Raw genomic sequence first — 24,225 nt, forward strand, 5'->3', positions numbered from 1 at the left:
GCTGTCCTGAGTTCCAGCCTTGCTCTCTTATTTCCTAGCTGTATGGCCTTCAGCAAACAATTAGCCTCTCTGTGCCTTGATTTCTTCATCTGTAAAATGGGGTGATAGGAATATTACATATACTCCCTGGGGTTGTCTTGAAGATGCAATGAGATAATTTTTGGCACACAGTAAGAAAATGAGTGCAGTATTCTTTTTTTTTTTCCCATGACACTTATCAGAAGCTGAAATTTTTACTTGCATCTTTGTTTATTGTCTGTCTGGCTTACCAATGACTCTCCATGAAAGAAAGGCCTTGTCTGACTTGCTCAACCCCTGCTTCACCGCCCAGAACAATGTCTGGCACAGTAGGTGTTCCATAACTATTTGTCCACGTAGTGAATCTCGGTCTTTCATACTCCTGTTCCAAATGCCATAGCAATGATACACCCTGCCAGGGAGGAGCCCAAAGTCTCGTGGAGTTGGGCAAGAGCCATCGTGACCTCCACAGGCAGATATTCACAGCAGTGCTGGGCACCAATCCCAAGAGTCATCCACTGGGCTCAGGGCCTTGGGCTGACGAACAGCACTTGTGTGACTTCTGGTGGGCACAGCCTTAGCACGGGAGAGCGAGTTGGTGACTGGACAGTGGAGTGCGCAGCTGAGGAGTCAGGGGAGCCCTGAACCTCAGCAGTCGAGGGCGAATGGATGCCCAGGTGGCACAGTCACCTCGATGGCATCCGGGAAAGGGAATCCGTGCATCCAGCGTGTCTTGAGAAACAAAATGAATCTCTCCGCGGGAGGAAGGGGCTTTGTAAAGCAATGCCGGAAGAAACAGATAAACGGAAAGGTCAGGAAAAGAAGCAGATGTGTCTGCTCAGCGTGGGCGGCACTTCCAAACCCAGCCGAAGGCGATGCACAGCCCCCGGGGGTGGCACAGTTTGGGGGCCTCCTGGAAAGGGACGCATTTGGAGAGGCTGAGGAGCCGGAGAGGGACGCACCCAAGTTCCTCGGGGAGTCTGCAGAGCCCGGGACCCGCCTGCACAGCCTGCCTCCGTAAAGTCGCTCTCCTCTTCCGCTCCGCGGGCCCCGAAGCGCGAAATGTGCAAATTCTCCTTTTATCTGCTGCACGCGCCGGTTCAACTTGGCTCAGGCTGGAATCAGGGTAACCGTTCCGGTGATTACATAACTTTTCGAGTTCAAGAAAGATAATCCAAAGATAGGAATGACATTTTATTTTAGAGGACGGGATCCCCCCCCAGGGGTTCCAGAAGCGCGCGCACACAAAAGTGATATTCAAGCACCCATATTCCCACCACTCACCAGGAACTAGCTAACATTTTGGCATATGTGTGGGTGGTAGTGAGGGGTTGCTTTTCTTTTCTGTTTTTAGCCCCCAAATGAGTTTTTCTCTTCCCCCAACATCCATCGTATCAGAATTAAAAATACGTCAACCTACTTCTCTTTATTATCATCCAGGTCCACCTCACCCTACACTTATCTGAAAGGGTAAATTCCAGGACCTCCAAAATGCCCCGGTGGGTCTCACATGGCCGGGTCTGTAAACCTCTGGCCTCTGCGAGGAGGATCCACCGAGGGATACAATCTCATTCTCACAGCGCTCAGCAGCACTTCCTCCCCTAGCCCCAACTCCCGCGAGTAACTTTGCAACTCACGCTCGGGCCAGGGGACCTATTTGTTCGGCCCGTTTGGCGGAAGGATCCCGCGCGCGGCAGAGACGCTCAACCGTCTCCTCCGCCTCCCGCGCTCTGGCCCCGCCCCCTCCTGCGCCCTGGCCCCGCCCTCTCCCGCGCGCCCTACGGCCCATAAAGAAGTCCCGGCCGGGCCGCTGCACTCCCCCGCGCGCATCCGTGCGCCGCCCGAGGCTGGCTGAAGAGTCGGCGGCCATTTTGTTCTTCTCGTGGTTCCAGTGGGGAGAGAAGGAGGAAGCAGGGAGCGGGGCGGCTGGGGGGGAACCCGCCGCGGCTGCTGCCACCGCCGCCACCACCGCCTCTGTGCTCGTGGCGTGGGAAAGGAGGTGTGAGTCCCGGGCGCGAGCCGGCGGCGGCGCCGCTGCGGGAGGGTCGCGGCGGGAAGGCGATGGCGGATATAGATAAACTCAACATCGACAGCATCATCCAACGGCTGCTGGAAGGTGAGGGGGGCGGCGGACGGAGCGGCGCGGGCGGCCGCGGGGGCTCGGGGCAGGGCTCCGAACCGGTTGGGCGGGCGACGCCGCGGGACCGAGCCCCGCAGAGCGGCCGGCCGCGGCGGGAGGCGGCCAGGGTCCCCCCGCCCCGCTCATTCATTGCACCTGGACGCAGCCGCCCCGCGGCCAGGAGGTTTGAAACTCCGCTCCCCACCCCCACGTTTTCCGCCGCGCACCCGGCCCGCCTGGGGGCAGCGGCTGGGGGTCCCGGCCCGACCCGCCGCACGGCGCACTCCGACTTCGGTCCGCGAGCTCGAGTTTCCAGTACTCGTCCTCGCAGCGATTCGACCGTGTTGTGGGCTCCACCGGGCTCGGCGGCGTGATTGAGAAGTGACTCCTATCCTGCTGGCCTTTGCTCTTTAATCTTTCGCCGTTCTGAGCTGGAGGGACCCGTGTCTTGCTAGTGGGCGACGCACGTTCACATATCCCGGGGATGTGACACCCCTTCCCCTCCGGCCCCCCGCGCCTGTTAAGTTGTGCGACCCTGGCGCGGTCTCCGCGCTCTTTTCCTGAACGTGCCTCCCGACGTGAATCCGGCGGTGATGACAGTGTGGTCAACTGGCCAGCGCTGGGTTCGTGATTATCACTGTAATCACAACTCACGCTTCTGCAGCGCTGTGTCAGGAATTCTTTTTAAGCACTTGGTTCAGTTCTCCCGACAGCCTTGCGAGGTAGGTGACTTTATGCTTAAAAAAAAAAAAAATAGAAGAAACTAAGACACAGAAACGAAGTCGACCAAGGCCACACAGTGACAGCAAGGTTTCAAACCCAGGGAGCCAGGAGCTAGAACACCCAGGGTCGGAAGGAGGAGGTGTCCAGTGGCTAAGGAACGCTCAAAGCGTTTAGTTTTGGCTGACCTGAGACTTGTGAGGTGCTTGGCATTTGTTTCTTAATGAGATGGGAGAGGGAAGCTGAGTTGAGCAGCCCTTGATTCAAGACAAATGCTAACCTCTAGCAGAATCCAGGCACGTCCCCTTCTTGATTTGGACACTTGATGATGTGACCTGGCCGAGTTTTAACTTATTTTGCCTTTATAACTCTCCTAAAAATATTGTTAGGTTATGCAGTGAATCATGGAGCTGTGAGCTTGAAAGGTTGGGCAATTCTATGAAGTCAAAACAAAACTGAAAATGTTTTCTCCTTATTCTGAAAGTTTGCATCTCTAGACAAGGATATGGTGAGTGGGCTTTGTTTCTCAGAAAACGGGGGAAATTGGAATGTATGGATTCAAAACATTGGAACTTTTAAATTATGGTTTGCCTTTAACAGTCTCATTGCACTAATCTTTGAAATCATGCTAGAAAATTTGCTGGGTAAATTGGTTCATCTTTCATTTCTTAAGAATTCTTCTTTTGTACTTGAAAATCAGATTTTTAAATATTATTGAAATTAATATAGGAAGGCAGTGCATTTAAATGCCTTAGGAATAGAGAGCTGCATAATATATGTACTTAAATTCCTTTTTCTTCATGGATGCTAAATTGGCAGAGGAACATTTGAAGGTGATTGTTGAGAATATATGTTCCTACAAATTAGAGGATATTGATAATTTTGTAATTTGGTAATGTTCCAAAAGTCTTTTTCCCTAAACATTTTCAGTAAGATTTAAGTGATTCTGAAAAGAGATAATATGATTTTTGTGACCTTGTTAGGCTTTTATACACATTAAGAATTGTTAATCTTGAGGACTGTATGAAATAATTGAGAAGTGACTCAGGAATAGTACTGAAAAGGTAACTCAAAAGTGAAGTCTTATTTAAGAAGAACAGCACGTTAGTTTAGTTTTTAAGCACTTGCAGCTCTGCAGTTCTTTAAACGAGGTAGCTTTTTGCAGAGGCATCACCTCTGCGACCCACTTTGGCAGCCTTTATCCAAGGTCTTCCTTGCTGATGATAAAAGCCTTGAGGTTGTTACTCCTTAGTATAGCTGGTATTAGTTAACTGTTGAAGTAACTACACAATAAAATTTCGGAGATTTGAGGAGAAAATACACTATTGATTAGTCTGATACTCTGATGTGTTGCACAGAATGGAGATTTGGGGCAGTTTTACTTGTTAAACCTCTCCTGGAAGAAGAGATGGCTGGCTAGCGTTTTCTTGCATTGCAGTAGTTGAAACTCATCCTGGTTTGCAAGAAGCATCTTAGCGCTAACAAAGGCCATTGTCTATCTGCAAGGCTGTGCAAAAGACTCTACTTAATTGCCTGACTTGCTTTAGTGATTTAAATATGACCTGTGCCCAGGTCATGGAAAGTGTTAACCAGTTTAATCCTCTGATCCCAGGGTGTTTCTGAAGATAGTGTTCAGATATTCTGAAACTCCAAAATCTTTTAAATGATCAATGTGTTTGACTTTTGGTGTAATATGAAACATGTTCATATTACAAGCAGCAGTTCCTGGACCTAAGCATAATAAAGGACAAGCATAATGGTTGTTTTTTTTTAATATTTATTTTTTAGTTTTCAGTGGACACAACATCTTTATTTTTATGTGGTCTGAGGATGGAACCCAGCACCCTGAGCTCGGCCAGGCGAGTGCATTACCGCTTGAGCCACATCCCCAGCCCCAACCAAGCATAATGGTTTTTAAAAGTTATTAAAATGCTGAGGAAAGAAAACAAAAGTAGTCTTTCCTAATGAATACACAGATTGTTGGCTTTTTTTTTGTTGTTGTTTTTTTAAGCACAGCAGATGATTTGAACAGTGCCATCCAGTTGCATATTTCTAATTCCCTAACTGTTGTGAGCCCCTGCCCTCTAGGGTGTTAGTTGAATGTCACTGTATTGCTTAGGAGGTAGTGTACTCTTGGAGATGATGTTCAGCAGCAGTTCAAGACTCTTGTGGTACTGGGGATTAAACCACTGAGCTGCATCCCAGCACTTTTAAATTTTTGTTTAAAGAGCCTGGCCTTGAATTTGGGATCCTCCTACCACAGCCTTCCAAGGAGCTGGGACTATAGGCATACACTACTGTGCCCACCAGAAGACCTTTTTTTAAAAAAAAAAAAAAATCACACAATCAGAAGGATTGCACTTCTTGTGTCTTTGCTTGTCAGTAGTAGAAGGCAGCAGTGAAATCTGAAGCGTCATTCAGGTCATTCTGTTGTATGAGGGGAGATGGGATACACTGGAGCAGAGACCAGGCATCTCCTTAGAACCAGGGAAAGGGCCATGGGCCCAACCATGCTTATTCGGTGGTAGAAGTTCATAAGTCTTTGAAACTACATCCTTTTGTGTCTTGTGATCTGTTCTACAAAATGCCTATCTTGATGGTGAGGATTACTGACCCTGGAGTAGGGAAATGTTTTGTGTTGTACAGGCTCAAAGTTTCATTTAATTTATAGTTGGGGCTATTCATAGATCATAATTATGAAGGAGATAATACTGTGGATGAGAATTGCATTGTAGGTGAGGAAACTCCAGAGTCTTATTCAAGATAAATATGATTGATTTCATTTTCTTGGAGCTAGAAATCTGGGATAAGTTGTGTTTTAGGATCAGACCTCTTTAGCTAAAGCATGGGTCTTGACGATTTATATGAATTATTTAGTTTTTCCACTAAAGTAGAATCTAACAACATCCCTTGCCTAGCAGAGAGTGGGTGTCACTGATGTTAGTCTTAACAGCAATGGAAAACTGAAAATATAGGAACAAATATAGAGTATGTGCTCTGAATTTTATTAAAGTGTGCTGTTAGCCTGTGAAAAGTTTTTTTTTTTTTTAATTTTTTTATGAATAGACTTCCCCTTAGGTTTAGAAAACCATTGAGAACAGTGGACAGTGTTTTACAGCTCCATCCTGACTTAAGAAAATTGTGTCATCTTAAAGCCTGAAGTACATGTAATATCAGCAGTTACAGTTGAGATGGGAGGGTGTGGTATGGAAACAATTAAAGTGGTCAGAAAGTGAAGGTCTGCCTGCTGGAGATTTTGCAAAGAATCCAGAAAATTCTTGATAACATTTTTATGGTTTATGTATTTTGAAGAAAATCACATGCTGATTTGTAGGAAAGCTTAATGCTGTAGAGATTTAGGATTTTGTGATTGGATTAAGGTCTCTTCCCTCCCAGTCATAAATACCGGTCTGTATCATGAAGAAAATAAAGAATTCACTCAAGTAATATGTGACTTGGGGAGGGGGGTGCTGGGGATTAGAACCCAGGGCCTTGTGCATGCAAGGCAAGCACTCTACCAACTGAGCTATATCCCCAGCGCTGTGACTTTATCTTTTTATTATGGCTTATTCTTAAAATTGCCGCCAGTTTTTTGATAGAATTATCTTAAAACAGCAAAATATGTTGAGTCACTTTCATACTGATCATGCCATTCTTAGGTTCTGAAACGTAATTCAGCTGGGACTCTTGTCTATGTGCTATTCCTTTAATATGACATTTTAACAATAAGCACCTTTATGTGACAAGGAGAATGGCGTTTTTTTTTAATTCCTCATAAATAAGCATTAAATGGCAGTGTAAAGTAGTCTTAATTTTCTTCCATAATTTCCATCTCTTCCTTTGTTGTTGGGCTACATGAAAAGTTAACTGCTGTTTTTGAGAAAAGGCTGGCATTGCAAATAATCACCATTGCAAATAATTCTAGTTTCAAGATTTTTTTAAATCAGTTTGGTTTTGATAATACTCTGTGAAAGTTTTTTGACCTACTGAAGATAGTGATTTACCAAGTAGAAAGATGTTTCTACATAACAGTGTTTGTTATTAACAGCCGAAATGCATTTTTCTAAATCTCCCTTTCTAGCCAGATAAAAGAAATGCTTGTACTAAAAAGTCACATTTTAAGCCTGAATTGGATTTATAGATAGGTAGGTAGGTAGATAGTTGTGCATGGAGACAATATCTTTCTTTTATTTATTTTAAATGATGCTGAGGTTCGAACCCAGTGCCTCACACATGCTAGGGAAGCGCTGTACCACTGAGCCACAATCCCAGCCCCTGAGTTGGTATTTTAATGTACTGATCAGTAATGTACACATGTTCACAATTTTGTTCCTTTTGTGCTTGGCACTGAGATTTCTGGAATACTTTTCAACCAGAGAATGGCATTCTTACTCATTGGACATTCAGTTGTTGAAAATATTTTACTGTTTGAACTGCTTACTTAGGAGGTTATGATGTGACAACCCCTTGAATTTTCTACCTAGGGTCTCCTTTTTGTGTAGATTTCTGTTGTATACAGAACACAGTGATAGTTTTAAACCTGGAGGTGAATATTGATGTTTATTGAGCAGAGCTTAGATGTTTATAGTTTTCTTTGTAGCCCATAGCAATAAAATAGACATTTGAACTCTCTTGGTATTGTTTTTATTTTTTTATTATATATTTTATTTGCTATATTGGGGATGAAACCCAGGGAGTTCTACCACTAAGCTTTATCCCAACCGTGTCAACTAAGTTGCCCAGACTGACCCTTAATTAATTATCTTCCTGGAAGTGGATGGGATTACAGGTGTATGTTGCCTTGCCTAACTGGACTTTATCTGTTGAGAATGTAAAGTTCATGTGCAAAAAGACAAGGTTTTTCCCTATTCTGTTTCCAGGGTATTCCCAGCCTCTAACTCAGTCTGGCACATAGTAGGTGCTCAGCAACTATTGTGTTTGAATGTTTGAAGTATAGTAAGTATTAATTGTCTTAAACAGTCTCTTTAACTAACTAAGTGCTTCCCCATTTGTAAGAATGCATTATGGTTTTATATCCCATAGCAAAGTTTTGAGTTATAACTATATTGGGGCTTTGGTCATTTGTCCTATAATAATTCCCTTGTTTGGAAGCTTAAGGTAGAGGGGTGATGTGGAAGCACTACTAGACCTAGAGGCCTGGTGTCTTTATAAGCTCTGGCCTTGAAACTAAACTCCAGCCTCCAAAATGAGATGATAATACCTAACTTCATAGCATTGTTGAGAGTGTTAAATGGCAGTGTAAAGCCCTTTAGCACAGCATTCAGCAGAAACAAGTATTTAGTAAATGTTAACTACAATTAATCTATTTAATGGACATTGCAAGTAGTGAAGTTGATTTTTATGTTACTGGCTGATTTGACAACTTTTAGGAAATAGCTAAATTCCTACAATTTTAGGAAATACCAAATGGGGCTGCCAAAACCCATTCAGAAATCCTTTTAAAATTTCAGAGTAACCCTACCTACATGCAGTAGTGCATCCCTGTAATTCCAGCAACTTGGGAGGCTGAAGTAGGAGGATTGCAAAACTAGGCCAGCCTCAGTAATTTAGTGAGACTCTTGTCTTAAAATTAAAATTCTTTTTTTTTTTTTTAAAGAGAGAGAGAGAGAGAGAAAGAATTTTTAATATTTATTTTTTAGTTCTCGGCAGACACAACATCTTTGTTGGTATGTGGTGCTGAGGATCGAACCCGGGCCGCACGCATGCCAGGCGAGCGCGCTACCGCCTGAGCCACATCCCCAGCCCCAAAATTAAAATTCTTAAAAAGGGGTATATAGTTCAGTCAAAATGCTTCTGGGTTCAATGTCTAGTTCCAAAAACAAAACAAAAAACAACAGAGTACCCCTAAATTTTCATGCTTATTAAAAAATACCAGTAAAGTCTGGTAAGCAAATTGCACTATTCACTATTATTTTGTAATTTTATTTTATTCGTATTTATTTTTGGGAGGAGGATACTAGAGATTGAACTCATGGGTACTATGACAGGGTCTCACTGAGATGCTTAGTGCCTTATTTTTGCTGGGGCCGGCTTTGAACTTGCCATCCTCCTGTCTCAGCTTCCTGAGCTGCTGGGATTATATATGACTTTGTAATTTTAAAGTGTTGTGTTTTGTTTTTATGGTTTTTGCTAGTTGAAAGTATATAGTCTAGAGTATATGTTAATTCTAAGGCTAAAGTCATTAGTACTCAGATTGATCCAGACTTCATACAACATTTTGAGCACCTGCCATGTATTAGCACTGCTTGTGCACACTACATAGCAAGACCATTGTCCTGGGGTTTATGTTCTACCAGGGGAGTCCAGGTGAACAGCAGATTTCACTGGCAGTTATAATCCAAAGTACTGAGTGGGGTGGGTGTTACAAGAGCAGTTCAGAAGTGTGGTACAGGCTGTGAGGGGAAGCAGATACGAGGAACAGGCTCTTCAGGGTGAAGGGAAGTCTGGGTGGAGTCCTGATTTACCAACTGGTGGGAGATGGTTTGGCAGAGTCTCTTTTATATTTATGTTTTTCCCTGGGGTATTTGTGGGGAAGCCATTTGTTATTGGGGGAGTGCATCTAATCTTCACTTCTCATTAAGAATAATTTTTAAATTCTTAGTAGTATTGCTTTTTAGTAATCTCTGAACTTTCCTCAGAATAAATAAAAAAACAGTAAGAGAATTAAAACTCTGGTAAATTTATGTTTAAAGGTGGCAGTAGGAAGCTTCCAAAGCCAAGAAAATTTATTTCAGCTGCATTGATTTAATCTGATGGCATTACTTATTTTAACAGCAAAGAGTGGGCCACTCATTCACAAGTGTGGGACTGTGCTAAAGAAAATTCACTTTGAAACCAGAAGCTACTAGGAGTTCCCTCCTAGCCAAAAATAAAGTTTCTTGCTGGGCAGTCTGCCCATTTCTGGCTAACTTGTGGAATCACTGGTGATTGGGATTTTCAGGCCAGCAGTGCAGGATTGCACTATGTTTTACCAGGAATGTGTGCGTGTGCGTGTGTGTGTCTGGGCAGAAAAAAGAAATTTGTGGTACTTGTGCAAAAAAAATGGGTTTTTTGCTCATTTGCTATTGTATTACGTGTCTTCTTTGTATCTTCCTTCAAAGATTTTTATCATAGTTCTTTCCCTCTCATTGCTTCTTGTTTTATAATATTTTTTAATCAGAAGCTGTCAGTCTTTTGTTTAGTTATTTATTTTGTAGTCCGAAGTAAAATGGTTTGCCCAAACCCCTAGAACCAGTACCAATCCAGAAAGTTGAGGATCCTGGCTGGCTCCCCATTTTCTCTTCATTTTGTGCTTCCGGAGTTTTTCCCTTCTCATCCCTTCCTTTCTTATCTTTCATTGAGAAAAATAACACCACTCTACACAATGCCATTTCTGCTTCACTTGTTTCTTCAGAGAATTCAGGGTTTCAGTGGCTGCTAGGCTGAAGGATGGCTTCACCTAGGACAATATCTCCCAAACCTGGGTTCAACTCTTGTAATGGAAAAAAAAGATTCTTAATAGAAATCAAGTTTTTTACTTAGATTTTTCTTATTACCCTGTATTACAATTACTTAGCTATTTGTGGAACAAAACTATACACAAACTGGCTAAACTTGTTGCCATTATTCAGCTTTTAAGCCAGTGCTTTTATAATTTTGAATTCAAGTGATGCCTCCAGAACCAATAACACTTAAATTATTAACATGATTTAATCTGATGGATTTTGCAGTTTTACTTAAACTAAATCACTTGATATTGGGTTTAGTGATGGAAAGATGCAGCCTTAATTTCTCTTTAGTCAGGCCCTGTATTTTTACTGTTTTAATCCAGACAATGCCTGTGTGCATAAGTCTTTTGTACCAAGTATAAAAACTTGGACTCAAACACGTTGAGGATAATCAGGCTGTGTATTTCCTCAGACTCTGCCAGTAAGTCATTTTGCAGGATTGCCCGTTTCATGAAGGGGCCACTTCATCACTATAAAATTATGGTACATTTAGCAGTTCAGTGCTATTTAATCTGTATTTAAGGACTTTCTAATCTGTTATAGCTGGAACCAAAAGAAAAGTTTCTCATTACTGCTGCTCCCTACTTACTGATAAACGAGCTGTCACAAGGCTTCCACTTCAACAGTGAGCAGAACTGAGTGCTCTAACTCCGCATGTAGGAGTTTAGGATGCTTGTGTAGTGGGATTTCTTTCTCCCACTGCTTTTTCCAGATTTATTTTGTTTATTTTTGGTAGCAGGGATTGAACCCAGGGGTGCTTAACCCCAGCCCTTCTTAGGTTTTGAGACAGAGTCTCACTAAATTGTTTAGAGCCTTGCTAAATTGCTAAGGCTGGCCTTGAGGTCCTCCTGTCTCAGCCTTCTGAGTTGCTGGGATTACAAGTGTGTGCCCCTGTGCCTCTCCCGTTGCTTTTTACATGTTAAGATGACCAGAAACCGTTCTTCTAGCACATACTGACATCCTTCACCATATACGCATGATTATAAACATGAATTCAGACCCAGACATTACATAAAGTACGGTACAGTGAGCCTGTGGCATGTTTGGAGAGTCGGGGAGTAGGATGGATTGAACCCAAGGGCACTTTATCATCACTGAACTATGGCTACAGCCAGCCCCACTCCCCTTTTTTTAATCCTGGGATTGAACATGGGGATACCTAGCCACTAAGCGACATCCCTGGCCTCCTTTTTTCTTTTTCTTTTTTTGATAGTTGTAGGTGGGCAGATGTTAAATTCTGAAGTCCTAGATTCTGATCAGGCATTAAAGTCATGCTCTTTATTTATTTATTTATTTCATTTGTTTATTTTTATGTGGCGCTGAGAATCGAACCCAGTGCCTCAAGCATGCTAGGCAAGCGCTCTACCACTGAGCCACAGCCTTCCCTATCCCTTTTTGTTTTTTTTATTTTGAGGCAGGTTCTCACTGAGTTTCGTGGCTGACCTCGGATTTGCCATCCTTCTGCCTCAGCCTCCTGAGTCACTGGGTACTCTACCACGCGGCCTGCGCAGTGGTTTCATTAATGAGGTTCTAGGCATAAAGTTAGTTAGAAGAGATCGAAATAAAACACACAAACCAGTTACCTTATTTATATTGCTAGGTCCCAGACGGCTCACCTCCCTGGTTCCCGCCTCCAGCCGCCCAGCAGGGCAGCGAGGATTACTCTGGGCTAGCAGGAGAGAGAGAGAGCAAACACGCCTGGGAGTAGCCTTTTATTTGGGGAACAAGAGATTCAGGGGAGAATTCCATCCAATGAAGGTTGAGGGGGGGCTGCACTCCAAGGTCAGGGTCAGTGATTGGGTCTCTGGGGTCAGTGGTCACGCACACCCCCACACGGATGGGCTCTCTCATCAGGAAAGGGTCGGGAAAGCTCCGACACAGCCAGAGCACCTCAGGCCCTTAACGGGAGTCACCCAATCACACGTCAGAATGGCTCCCCACAGGGAGGATTGTTCTGGCCTCAATCACGTGTCAGAATCACGTGTCAGAATGGCCCACGACAGGGTACCACTGCACCCAGCCTGTGGCATTTTTTTATGAGATGAAAACAACACATACACTTTTCATAGGTAAATTAGAGACCTTTGAGATCCTCGTGGTCCTCTGAAAAACACTAATGGGTAGAAAATTCTTGAGTATTTCTCACCCCACATTTTAAAACAAGCAGTTCTTAGGACAAATTTGGTAACAGTGAAATCTGTCATTATTCAAAATAACTATTATTACTGTCATGTTAGCAAATGCTAATTAATTTATAAAGCTGGAGAAGAATGGTGACTTAAAGAGCTGCTTCAATAACAGGCCACAGGCAAACAGGGCTTGGAGGTGGAACTATAGTAGTAAAGAAAGACCCTTAGAATCCACACACAGGTGACTCTTGCTTAGGATGCTGTTGAGGAGTCTTAGTTGGTAGAGGAGATGCAGCTAAATTCTGAAGTCCTAGATTCTGATCAGGCATTAAAGTCATGCTGTTTATAAGTGTCCAGAACATCAAACCTGTCAGAAAGCTACTTAACCATGTTTTTCCCCCATCTTTATCTAAAACTTCTCAGATACTTAAAATGATTTGTTAAATTGTATTTTGATTTGTTGGGCCTAATTGAACTCTTTCTACCATACAGTGAGAGGGTCCAAGCCAGGTAAGAATGTCCAGCTACAGGAGAATGAAATCAGAGGACTGTGCTTGAAGTCTCGTGAGATCTTTCTCAGTCAGCCTATCCTACTAGAACTTGAAGCACCACTCAAGATATGTGGTAAGTTTTGACACACTAAGTCATCCTGGGCTACAGGGATGAATTGAGGACATGTTGATGGCCTTGTATTAGCTAGTAGAATCAATCCTTTTTATAACCTGGAACTACGTAAATAGCTTTACAATAAATGTCTCTAATAGACTTAATTTACTTAGGCGTGCTTTGGATTTTTGTAGATTATTTCACTGAAGGAATATAAACATCGCAAAAGAAAAAAAAATGAAGCTAAGAATGGAAGAATTGTGGAGAGCTCTAAATTACATGTGTCGGATAATTCAAGTGTACAGCAACACTTATACCTTAAAAAATAGAATTTGCATTTGTGCTGGATTTGTCCTTATACTAGTATTCATAGCAAAAGCAGATCTATACACACTATAAAACTATTAATTTGAGTAATAATAGATTCTCTAGCATATTTGACTACATAGATAAAACATGATGCATGTTTTTAAAGAGAAGTACTCTGGTGACAGTCTGGCTAGAAGGGCTTGACAGCTGAATGTAGTGGTGGGTGTGCTTTAATTCCTTGGGCGCTGTGGCTTACTAGGAGCTCAGAGTGTCTGTTGACAGAGTACCCAGAGACTCAGCTGTCAGAGATCTGATATTGATCGGCTAACCTGAAAGGAAAACCATGTTACTTTGCTCAAAGGCATGGCAAAGCATAAAACTCTTTCCACAAAGTAAATTCTTAATTAGTTGAACTTTGTATGTGTCCAGAACTTTTATTTTAGTTCTGGACACATACATAAACTTCAGTTTTTTTTATTACAGTTAAATATGATACAAAATTGAAAATTAGTGTATTGATTGTCACTTTAAGCTCTTATCAGAGGTCAGTACCATTGTGCAAGGAATATCTAAAGAATGCCTTTTAAAAGCTTTGTTAGTGAGTTGAGCTGTAATATGGTGACACTGCTTAACCACATTCTTGTCTCCAGGTGATATCCATGGGCAGTACTATGATTTGCTTCGACTTTTTGAATACGGTGGTTTCCCGCCAGAAAGCAACTATCTGTTCCTTGGGGACTATGTGGACAGGGGGAAGCAGTCACTGGAGACTATCTGCCTCTTACTGGCCTACAAAATCAAATATCCTGAGAATTTTTTTCTTCTCAGAGGAAACCATGAATGTGCCAGCATCAATAGAATTTACGGATTTTATGATGAGTGTAAGTACTTAAATTAAGATTCTTTGTCTATAACTGAACTGTAACATGAGTTTAGAATTCAGTGTTGTAATCACACTCTTATTCTGTTAACTTGTTTTTATCATAGTTTTTTTCCTTTTTTAGGGTAGAAAAATGATGTTGCTAATGTAGTATAATTCTTTCAGACTGGATTCTTTTTTTTTTTTTTTTTTAAGAATTTTTTAATATTTATTTTTCAGTTTTTGACGGACACAACATCTTTGTATGTGGTGCTGAGGATTGAACCCGGGCCGCACGCATGCCAGGCGAGGGCACTACCGCTTGAGCCACATCCCCAGCCCATCTTTTATATTTTTATACTGAATTTTATGTTAGATTCTTTTATGAAGAGATGATCAGATTATGAATTTATGGTCACGGTAGCGGTTTCTTTAATATAATTGTTATAAGGGCTGGGAATGTAGCTCAGTGATAGGAGTACTTGCCTAGCATGTGTGAGGCCCTGGGTTTGATCCCTAATAGCAAAGGGGGGGGGATAATTTTTGTGAATATAGTAGTCTCCATACGATTCTGAGAACCTGTCTAAATAGATAGTTTCTGTAACAACCATATTGAAATATGATTTCATTCCATGAACTATATCTAGACAGATGTGTTTTGCCATTCTCTTCTTGAAGTGAGTTGACAGTTGTGCAGCTGTCACTGAAACTACTCGTTTCCTTTGTGTGTCTAGATTTGCCTTTTTCTAGAGAATATTTCGTGTAAGTGGAATCTTGCAGTATATAAATTAATTTGCAAAATTTGTGTTGTAGTTGTCTTTTTACTGGCACATCTATACTTAGGAAAGATGGCATTTGCTTTCCTTAAAAAAATACTAAAATAAGAAAGCAAAATACTTTAAAATGGTTTTTAAATTTTTTATAATATTTTACATGATCAGTTTTGTGATCTATTCTGGATGGTTTATTTGATGCACTTTGAGCTGATTATTGACAGAAATGAGATTCTTTTTTTCTTAATTTTTTTTGTAATTGTAGATGGACAGAACACTTTTATATTATTTGTTTATTTTTATGTGGTACTAAGGATTAAACCCAGTGCCTCACACATTGCTAGGCAAGTGCTCTGCCATTGAATTTCAGCCTCAGCCCCAGAAATGAGATTCTTAAAGCCTTGTAAATCATCAGTTGAGTAGAGGGGTTTTAAGCAAACAAAATGTCAAAAAGTTTGAATCATTGCCTCTACTGCCCTTTTTTGCTCATTTCTGCCAGGAGAGGGCTCAGGTTGATAGTGAGGGGTGATTAAGGAATCCCAACACTTGATAATGTAATCATGGGATCAGTGAAAGGTCATCATCCTGACCCTCCCGGCCCTGGCAGTCATGACCTGTAGTCTCAGAACATGTTTTCCCATCTCAGTCATAGGAGGGCTACTGAGCTGGCCCATTTGTTAGATGTGCTCCCATAGAGAGGGTACACTTGTAGGACTGGTGCTTCTATAGCCACCTTTTCACACTGGGGTGATTGCTTAGTCCATGATCCTTGAGATCCAGCTTGTAAGATGAGGTGGGAAGGATCATCAAATAGAAAAGTCTGTAGGTTCTTGACTGCCAGTAGTGAGGAAGATATTTGATGTTAACAGTGACTATTCCAAAGAATTACTAATAGAGCAGTTTACTCTGCTTAGGTAGTGAAGGTGAGAGACAAGGATTTTTATCACTGTTAACTCAGCAAGTACTTTGATAATTTTGTTGATAAAGTTTCGATCCAGATGGTTTCTTTGTAGTAAAATATGTCCTAATGTGATGATAGGCTGCATCGGTTTAGGTTTCTATTTGATGCAGTGGTCTTCAGAAACTGATTGAGAAAATCATGTTGGTAGATTTTGACTCCTGTTCCGTCTTCCAGACACATCTGTAGACCTTAGGCCCAAGCTCCCCTCTCCTGGCAGGCATATATTCACCATCCAGCCCACTTGTGGGCATAAAAGTGGCCTTGACACAAGTAATTTCTATTGGATAGCTTACAGATACTTTTTTTAAAAATTGATAATTTTAATAAAATGAAAAGTTTTATTCAAATGTAGGTTTTTTAGAAACCATTGCTTGAAATGATGATTTCACAGACATACTACTTTTTTTTTTCCTTTCATGATGCTGGGAAAGCTGAAGTATCTTTTGTTTGGTCAAACGGTAATGTTTATTGGTCTTTTTCTGATACCAGAGCTGTCTCCCTACAGTAACAGGAGACTATTACAGCTTTTGGCTCAGAACTTAGGATCTGGAGGCTTGAAGGTGTCTTAGCAATTACATGGGCTACATCTTCTTGGAGTCATATGGTCTTAGTGGTCTTAGGGTGGTCTCAGGGAGGAAGTGCAGAAAAGAGAAAGCAGTGATCCTGGAGCTGGAGATGCTTGAAGGTAATAAAGGAAGAAAACAGATTGTTTAAAATAGAGGAGCCGACAAAGACAGCAAAGAAATCGGCAAGAGAAGTTGGAGTGTGTTGAGCAAAGCTGTCTCTGAGACGGAAGAGGATTAGTCAGTGGTGGCAAATGCAGCATATAGGAAAGGGAAGAGCTCCAGGGAAGCTAGTGTGTAATTGTTCGGAGACAGGCTTCAGTGGAAAATGGAGATAGAACCACATGGCTTTATAAATCGGGGGTAAGACAGTCTGGCCTCTGTTTTTATTTTTTAGTTATCCTCGCTATCGGAAATTGGATTGACTATGCACAGATTCCCCTTCAGACTTTTGTAGGGAGAAATTTAAGCTTTCAGAACCCTCTAGTAAAGGAAGATACAAAACAGGCAATTAGTAGTCCCAAAGGGCAAACCTTGGTCAGAGTTCTCTCCAGTTATCAAGGAGCCAGGAATGGTTAAAAGAGATAGCCAGGGTTCCTCTGTGGAGGCAGAAGTGACTGATTTGTTGGGTTTGCATTGCATTTCAAGCCCTTGAAATGCTACTTGATTTGTAGTAGTTGAGGTTGAATGGTGTGGTTCAAGAAATCTCTTGCTTGGGCCGATTAGGATACACTAAACCTTTAGATGTCCCTCTGTTCCCCAGGATAGGGAAGGAAAAGAGACTTGAGGACAAACTGTTAGTTTAGGAGTAACTAAAATTGTTGTGTATGGTAGGGCACAGGAGGTAAAGGCACCCCAACATTGGTACATCTGAGGTCTGTGACTAAGTCTTGAACTCAACATTAATTTTCAAGTGCTTAACGGCATACTTCTGTCAGTCCCACTCTGAGTCCAGAATGTGTGGAATACCATGTTCTGATGAGGGATCACCACCATCCTGTAACCTCGATTCTCTGGGGAGCATTCTGAGTTTGGATAATGTTAGGAATAGGTGCTCTGAAGTACCTACATCTGTTTTCTCCTATAATCATTGTGTCTCCTGCTACAGTAGGGGTTGAGTTACCTGCTCTCCGTAGGTTTTCATGGGAAAGTCAGTGTTAGCTCTCAGGTTTCCTCCACGGGAGACACTGGTGATGCATAAAAAAGATGTCCATGAATGCCTATAGGAATAGGATCCACCTTGTAGGTTGAGATTGGGCAAAACAGACTAGATCTCAAACAGAATTGATACTACCAAATAATTGTTGGGATTTGATGGTAATCCTTAATCATTATTCTCTGGAATTCTGATTTCACATTAATATAAAATTTTAAAATATTTTATGAAAATGAGAATCATTGCTTACAGCTCAGAGATCTCCCTGTCATGGACCTGTATATTCAATCCTCCTAAGGCCCCTCCGGGAGATTTTTAATAAAAGCATAGTTTTGCTTGTTTAAAAGATAATCAAAACTTTTCTTTGAGGGAAACTATTCTGAGAGAATGAAACCAGAAAACGGCAATCTCTTCAACCATCTAAATTTTCACAGGTAAAAGAAGATACAACATTAAACTATGGAAAACTTTCACAGACTGTTTTAACTGTTTACCGATAGCAGCCATCGTGGATGAGAAAATATTCTGCTGTCATGGAGGTATGTGGGCTGGTTTTCATTCCAAATAGATTTTGATCCCTTCTAAAAGGTGAACTCTGATGTCACGGGTTGTCGTTGCATTGACTTCTTATGTTACATGCCTATTTTGTTGCAACCAGAATCATTAAAGCAATTGATTTTGTTACAAGGAATTCTAGACTTCAACAGTTGAATTTGAAAATAGTAGGTCAGAATGTATTTTTAAGCATAAAATGAATGACAGTTGATTTGTTGACCCATAGATCCTCTGTAATGCTGAAAATGTGAATAAATTTCTCTTGATCTGTTTTTGATCCTCCCTGAACCTTTTCTTGGTTACCTCCCCAAATCCCTGCACTTTGGGCATTGGGAATTGAATTCAGGGGAGCTTTGCCATTGAGCTAGAGACAGGTTCTCACTAAATTGCTGAGGCTGGCTTCAAACTTAAGACCCTCCTGCCTCTGCCTTCAGTGTAGTTGGGAATTCAGTTGTGTACCACCACACTCAGCTCTGGCTTGAATTCTAAAAGCCGTTTTGCTTTGCTTGGTGTTTATGCTATGTATGGTGTAATTCAAGTAGTAATTGCAAAGAGGATTTCTTTTTGTGTATGATCAGAAATTAAGCAGCCATCAAAGGGTCAACATAACACTTTAATTGAGGTATGATCTCTGCCCTCCCATACTTAAACAGAGGTGGGTCAAGTTGGACGTGAGATTTTGAACTCGGATGAGAACAGACTACATCTTAGCAGTCCTAATATATATTACTGTCTTTGGACAGCAGATATCCTAAAGCTGCCTTTCACCTGAATGCCTGCATCTTCTGTGCCCAGTCATTATTAGTGATTGTAACATCTAGTATACACATCACTCTGTATTTTCATCGCTTAACAGGGGAGGCACACAGAGCAATAGTTTTAAAAATCACTGAACTCTTTGGGGGGTTGAGGGGCATATCAGGGATCAAACTCAGGGGCACTTGACCACGGAGCCACATCCCAGTCCAATTTTTTTGTATTTTGTTTAGAGACAGGGTCTCACTGAGTTGCTTAGTGCCTTGCTATTGCCGAGGCTGGCTTTGAACTCGTGATCCTCCTGCCTCAGCCTCCTGAGCTGCTTGGATTACAGGTGTGTGCCACCATTCCTGGCAAAGTCATTGGGTTTTAATTTTTACAAGGTTGTTTATGTTGAGTTATACTGTGTACTGTTGAAATACAGTATGCCCTCCAGATTAGGGCATACAGTAAATTCCAGCACATATTCAGATTACTTTTTGGTGCTAGGGATCAAACCCAGGGCCTCATACAGGCTAGGCAAGCTAGAGTAATTGTCTTGATCAAATCTGAATAAATAGAACATAGCCGTAGATTTAGTTTAAACTTCAGTGTCAGAGTTATTGAGTGTATAGACCAATTGAACTGAAGTGGTAACATCAAAAACAGTTCTGCTATTTTTTTCTTCTTCCTCATTTAATAGGTTTATCACCAGATCTTCAATCTATGGAGCAGATTCGGCGAATTATGCGACCAACTGATGTACCAGATCAAGGTCTTCTTTGTGATCTTTTGTGGTCTGACCCCGATAAAGATGTCTTAGGCTGGGGTGAAAATGACAGAGGAGTGTCCTTCACATTTGGTGCAGAAGTGGTTGCAAAATTTCTCCATAAGCATGATTTGGATCTTATTTGTAGAGCCCATCAGGTATTGATTTTGAATTTTACATGTACACTTAAGCGCATGTGTGTGAGCACAGATTCTCCTTGTTGATTTTGGTGGGTAGGTATTGCTTATTTATACAAAGTGTTTCTGGAAACAACCTACAGAATATCAGGCTCAGTGGGAAACTGAAGAGTGGTTTTACTCACTTAAAATTTGCATCTACTTACACTGAAAAAATTTTCTCTCCAAGGTGGTTGAAGATGGATATGAATTTTTTGCAAAGAGGCAGTTGGTCACTCTGTTTTCTGCACCCAATTATTGTGGAGAGTTTGACAATGCAGGTGCCATGATGAGTGTGGATGAAACACTAATGTGTTCCTTTCAGGTAGAGTATGTTTTCAACATTATTCCCTTTATCTGTATGAATTATACTGACTTAAGAAAAAAATAATTGCTGCTTTCTTCCTATTGCTCATTCACTTTGAGGAGGCTAGATTTTTATTCTCCCATAACCAGGGTCTGTCCTAGTTGAGTAATATGTGGATCCCTTTTAAAGGGAAAAGAAGTGTCATGGAACTTTTCCCCTAGTTTTGGATTTAACTGTTTGTATTGTTCTTACCAATAGGTAGAAATAATTCAGTGTTAGCTCCTTACACCTTTTAAATGGATCTGAAACCATATCACCAGTGTAATGTTAGGCTAAAACTAAGTCTCCATTTGGTGTGAAAATAGGAGTAACTGCGGTGTGCCTGGGTAATTACTTAGTTCAACCCACTTTTCTCTCATCTAATTTCTACTGCACCTTTGTTGAAGTATTGTCCCATCATTTGGCCTTCACTCAGCACAAAAGCATTATTTACATGTGAGCGTCTGCCTCAGTCTTTTTCTCAATTGCTTATTATGATAAATATGGCCAACTTAAGTTGACACAGTCAGAAACATAGCCACCAAAATCTTGTGGCAGTAGCCTGTTAAATGAATTAAAACAATTCTTTTACCACTTTGCAGAGGGAACTTGGAGCTCCCAGAGATTGTGCAAGGATCTCAGGGGTTTGAGAATTTGTGTCGGTAGTGGTAGCTAGAGGCACTGCAGACTTAGAATTGTGTTTGTTCATCATGCGTTTGTAAGCCATCTTGGTTTGTGCTAATACATGAGTGAGGGTTTCCAAGTTGTTGGGCCAGGTTTAAACATCCAGAAACCTTTTTGAGCAAAAGATTTGAATGAGGTTTTTAAGCTTATGAAGATTTTATGTTGAGTATATTTCTTAAAATACATTGTATTTTTTTTTTTTAAATCTCTTTAGATTTTAAAGCCTGCAGAGAAAAAGAAGCCGAATGCCACAAGACCCGTAACACCTCCAAGGGGTATGATCACAAAGCAAGCAAAGAAATAGATGTCATTTTGACACTGCCTAGTTGGGACTTGTAACATAGAGTATATAACCTTCATTTTTAAAGCTGTAACGTGTACTGGTCAGCCTGCTCAGATAGATCTGTGTTTGTGGGGGCCCCTCTTTCCATTTTTGAGTTAATGAATGGCATTTGCTGGTTATAACAGCAAATGAAAGACACTCCACTCCCAAGAAAAGGTGTTTAGGTTTTTTTTTTTTTTAAATATTCCTTTTGCAAACAACTTTAATGATGGTGTTAAAGCTGTACACCCCAGGACAGTTATCCTGTCTAGGGGTAAGTGTACAATTGATCTTTTTAAAATTCAGTATAACCCATGAATAATGTAAATGCTCATTTTCCTTAGGATATAAAGAGAGCCCCAGGGTGCTCTGAATCTGTACATGTTATTGTCATAAAATGCATACTGTTGATACAAACCACTGTGAACATTTTTTTATTTTAAAATTTTGTTTCAAAGGGATTGCTTTTTCCTCTCATTGTCTTATCATGTACAAACTAGTTTTTATAGCTATCAACAGTAGGAGTAACTATCTCAACCTTGCCAGCATCACTGGTATGATGTATATTTAATTAAAGCACACTTCCCCTACCGTATACTTAAAATGATGATTAAAGCCATTCTTTTAAATGTTTGTGACTCTTTCCTAAAGCCAAAGTTTCTGTTCGAAAATGTATTGACACGCCCGTAAAAACAGGGTGGCATGGTTGTGCACGCCTGCTGCCTCCTCGGGGATTCAAAAACAGGTTTTTGATTTTGAATAGCAATTAGTAATATAGTGCTGTTTAAGCTATTAATGATTAAAGTTAATAACATTTTGTACAATTTCCATATAGTCTATTCATTAAGTAATCTTTTTACAGTTGGATCAGGCCTGAACCCGTCCATTCAGAAAGCTTCAAATTATAGAAACAATACTGTTCTATACGAGTGACCGATTATGCTTTCTTTGGCCTACATTCTTTATTCTGCGGTGAAGTTGAGGCTTATAAGTCAAAACAAAGGAACTAACTTGCTATCCACCAGTTTATACAGAACTCACAGTATCTATGACTTTTTTAAACTAAGATCTGTTAAAAAGAAATCTGTTTCAACAGATGACCGTGTACAATACCATGTGGTGAAAATGAATTCAGACTTATTAAATGATGAACTTGTTAAATCTTCTCAGTGTCTATTTATCAGCACAGTACACACAGAAAACTGTTGATGGCATATTGAATAGATTTTAATGAATAAATTGCTCTGGAAACCACACTTTTCATCTTGGATTGTCTTCCTTCACATAGTCTGTTTTCCAAAGGTGGGTTGCGATGTAGTTGCTGTGTGTTTTGAGTACTAATCTGGATAGAACTGCATTTCTGTAAGTAATGAGGCAGAGCTGTCCTGCACTACTGTTTGGGGAGGTGAGACTTAGTAGTTTTCTTATTGTTTGTGTTCACTTGAACATAACAGGTACACTTAAAAGCTGCTTTATTATTCTACACAGTTCCTTGGTCTCTTACCCTCTGTAACTCCTGTGGAACACAATATGGTGCCAAATGTTTTTGTTTGCAGTGCTGGGGATTGAACCAGGGTATGCTATCACTAAGCCACATCCCCAGTCCTTTTTATTTTGAGATACGGTCTCCCGATGCCCGGGCTGGCCTCAAATTTGGAATCCCTTGCCTAGCCTCCCAGGTTACTGGGATTACAGGTGTGCACCACGGTGCCTGACTACATTGTTTCTTTCTTGCATGTGTGTTGAATGTATATCAGTTTCTCACACAGACTCTGAAAGTAGGTAAAAGCAAGTCACCTGAAAAGAACTTTTTTTTAATATTTATTTTTTAGGACTTTTTAAAAATGTGGTGAAGGTTGATCCCAGGCCTTGTGCTGGTTAGATAAGCCCTCTATCACTGAGCTATATCCCTAGACCGGCCTAAAAAGCACTTCTGTGACAAACCATTTCACCTGTGAAATGGAGAGAAGACATCTGGCAAGGACCTGCTGGAGTGACAGTGGCACAAAGAGAGAGGAACACATGTGCACTGGGGTCTGGCCTTCCTGCTCCACATTCTGTGACAAATGCAAAATTGTATTATTGTGCCTCATGTAATAATCCCAGCCCTCTGACAGAAGAGTTTGTCAGACCAGGTCCACACATTTTTAAACTGTTTTGAACATTAAGAATTATTAACTGTAGGGTTTCAAAAGGCCATAGGTTGTAAAGTGGAGCCACCCTGCACCAACCCTGGAGTGGTGTCTAATTTAAAATTACTTCAAAGAATATAGGCATGTAGAATTGGTTAAGCAAAGGGTAAAACAGTCTTTTGTTTTTAAGACATAAGATCCGTAGGAGAGGCTGGCCTTGGTGGTGCATGCCTGTAATCCTAGCCAGCTTGGGAGGCCGAGGCAGGAGGATCATGAATTCAAAGCCAGGCTCATCAACTTAGCAAGGCTGTAAGTAACTCAGCAAGATCCTGTCTCTAAATAAAACAAAAAAAGACTGGGGACATGGCTCAGCAGTTAAGCACCCTGGGATTAATCCCTAGTACAAAAAAAAAAAAAAATCAGGAAAAGCTTAAATAATTTTGAATAACTATATGATGAGTTATCAGTGTCCACAAATCTTTCGTGTCCCCTTTATCTGCCTTTTTAACCTAGGGTTTAGACTTACCACCTCCTGAGTATGTTCTAGCTGAAGGAGTGACTTGAATACTGAGCCACAGCGTCCCTGGCTATAGGACAGGTAGCAGCAGCTGCCTCCTTTTGAGGCTCTTGAATGAAGCGGTGTGATGTGCTTAGAGGACTTGACTCAGGTTCCCAAGCCATGCTTTCTGAGAAACCTCAGTTCATGTGTTTGAATATCTCAGCTGAGTTCTGAGTGGCACCTGCCTTGCTTTTGAAGTGATACTGAGCCACGGGTAGCTAAGCAT

At 41.2% G+C, this 24,225-nt stretch overlaps 1 protein-coding gene across 1 annotated transcript; it reads left to right on the plus strand.

Annotated features, from left to right (window-relative positions):
* The first annotated feature begins 1,868 nt into the window (after positions 1-1,868).
* Positions 1,869-22,564, plus strand: PPP1CC (protein phosphatase 1 catalytic subunit gamma). Its single transcript, XM_081288020.1, has 8 exons — positions 1,869-2,134; positions 12,987-13,118; positions 14,060-14,290; positions 18,156-18,260; positions 19,715-19,938; positions 20,147-20,281; positions 21,201-21,261; positions 22,171-22,564. Exons 1-8 carry the CDS (start codon positions 2,080-2,082, stop codon positions 22,239-22,241), a joined length of 1,014 nt encoding a protein of 337 aa, XP_081144146.1. The 5' UTR covers positions 1,869-2,079; the 3' UTR covers positions 22,242-22,564.
* The last annotated feature ends 1,661 nt before the right edge of the window (positions 22,565-24,225 follow it).

The sequence above is a fragment of the Spermophilus citellus genome, assembly GCF_964194105.1.
Source record: "Spermophilus citellus genome assembly, chromosome: 3".
NCBI classification, from domain to species: Eukaryota; Metazoa; Chordata; class Mammalia; order Rodentia; family Sciuridae; genus Spermophilus; species Spermophilus citellus.

Bases quoted from the DNA above. Each gene is read 5' to 3' on its own strand.
- PPP1CC (XM_081288020.1), top strand. From the start codon at position 2,080: ATGGCGGATATAGATAAACTCAACATCGACAGCATCATCCAACGGCTG. The intron at 18,261-19,714 runs GTATGTGGGCTG...CTCATTTAATAG, and splicing joins AATATTCTGCTGTCATGGAG to GTTTATCACCAGATCTTCAA. The intron at 21,262-22,170 runs GTATGATCACAA...ATCTTTTTACAG, and splicing joins ACCCGTAACACCTCCAAGGG to TTGGATCAGGCCTGAACCCG.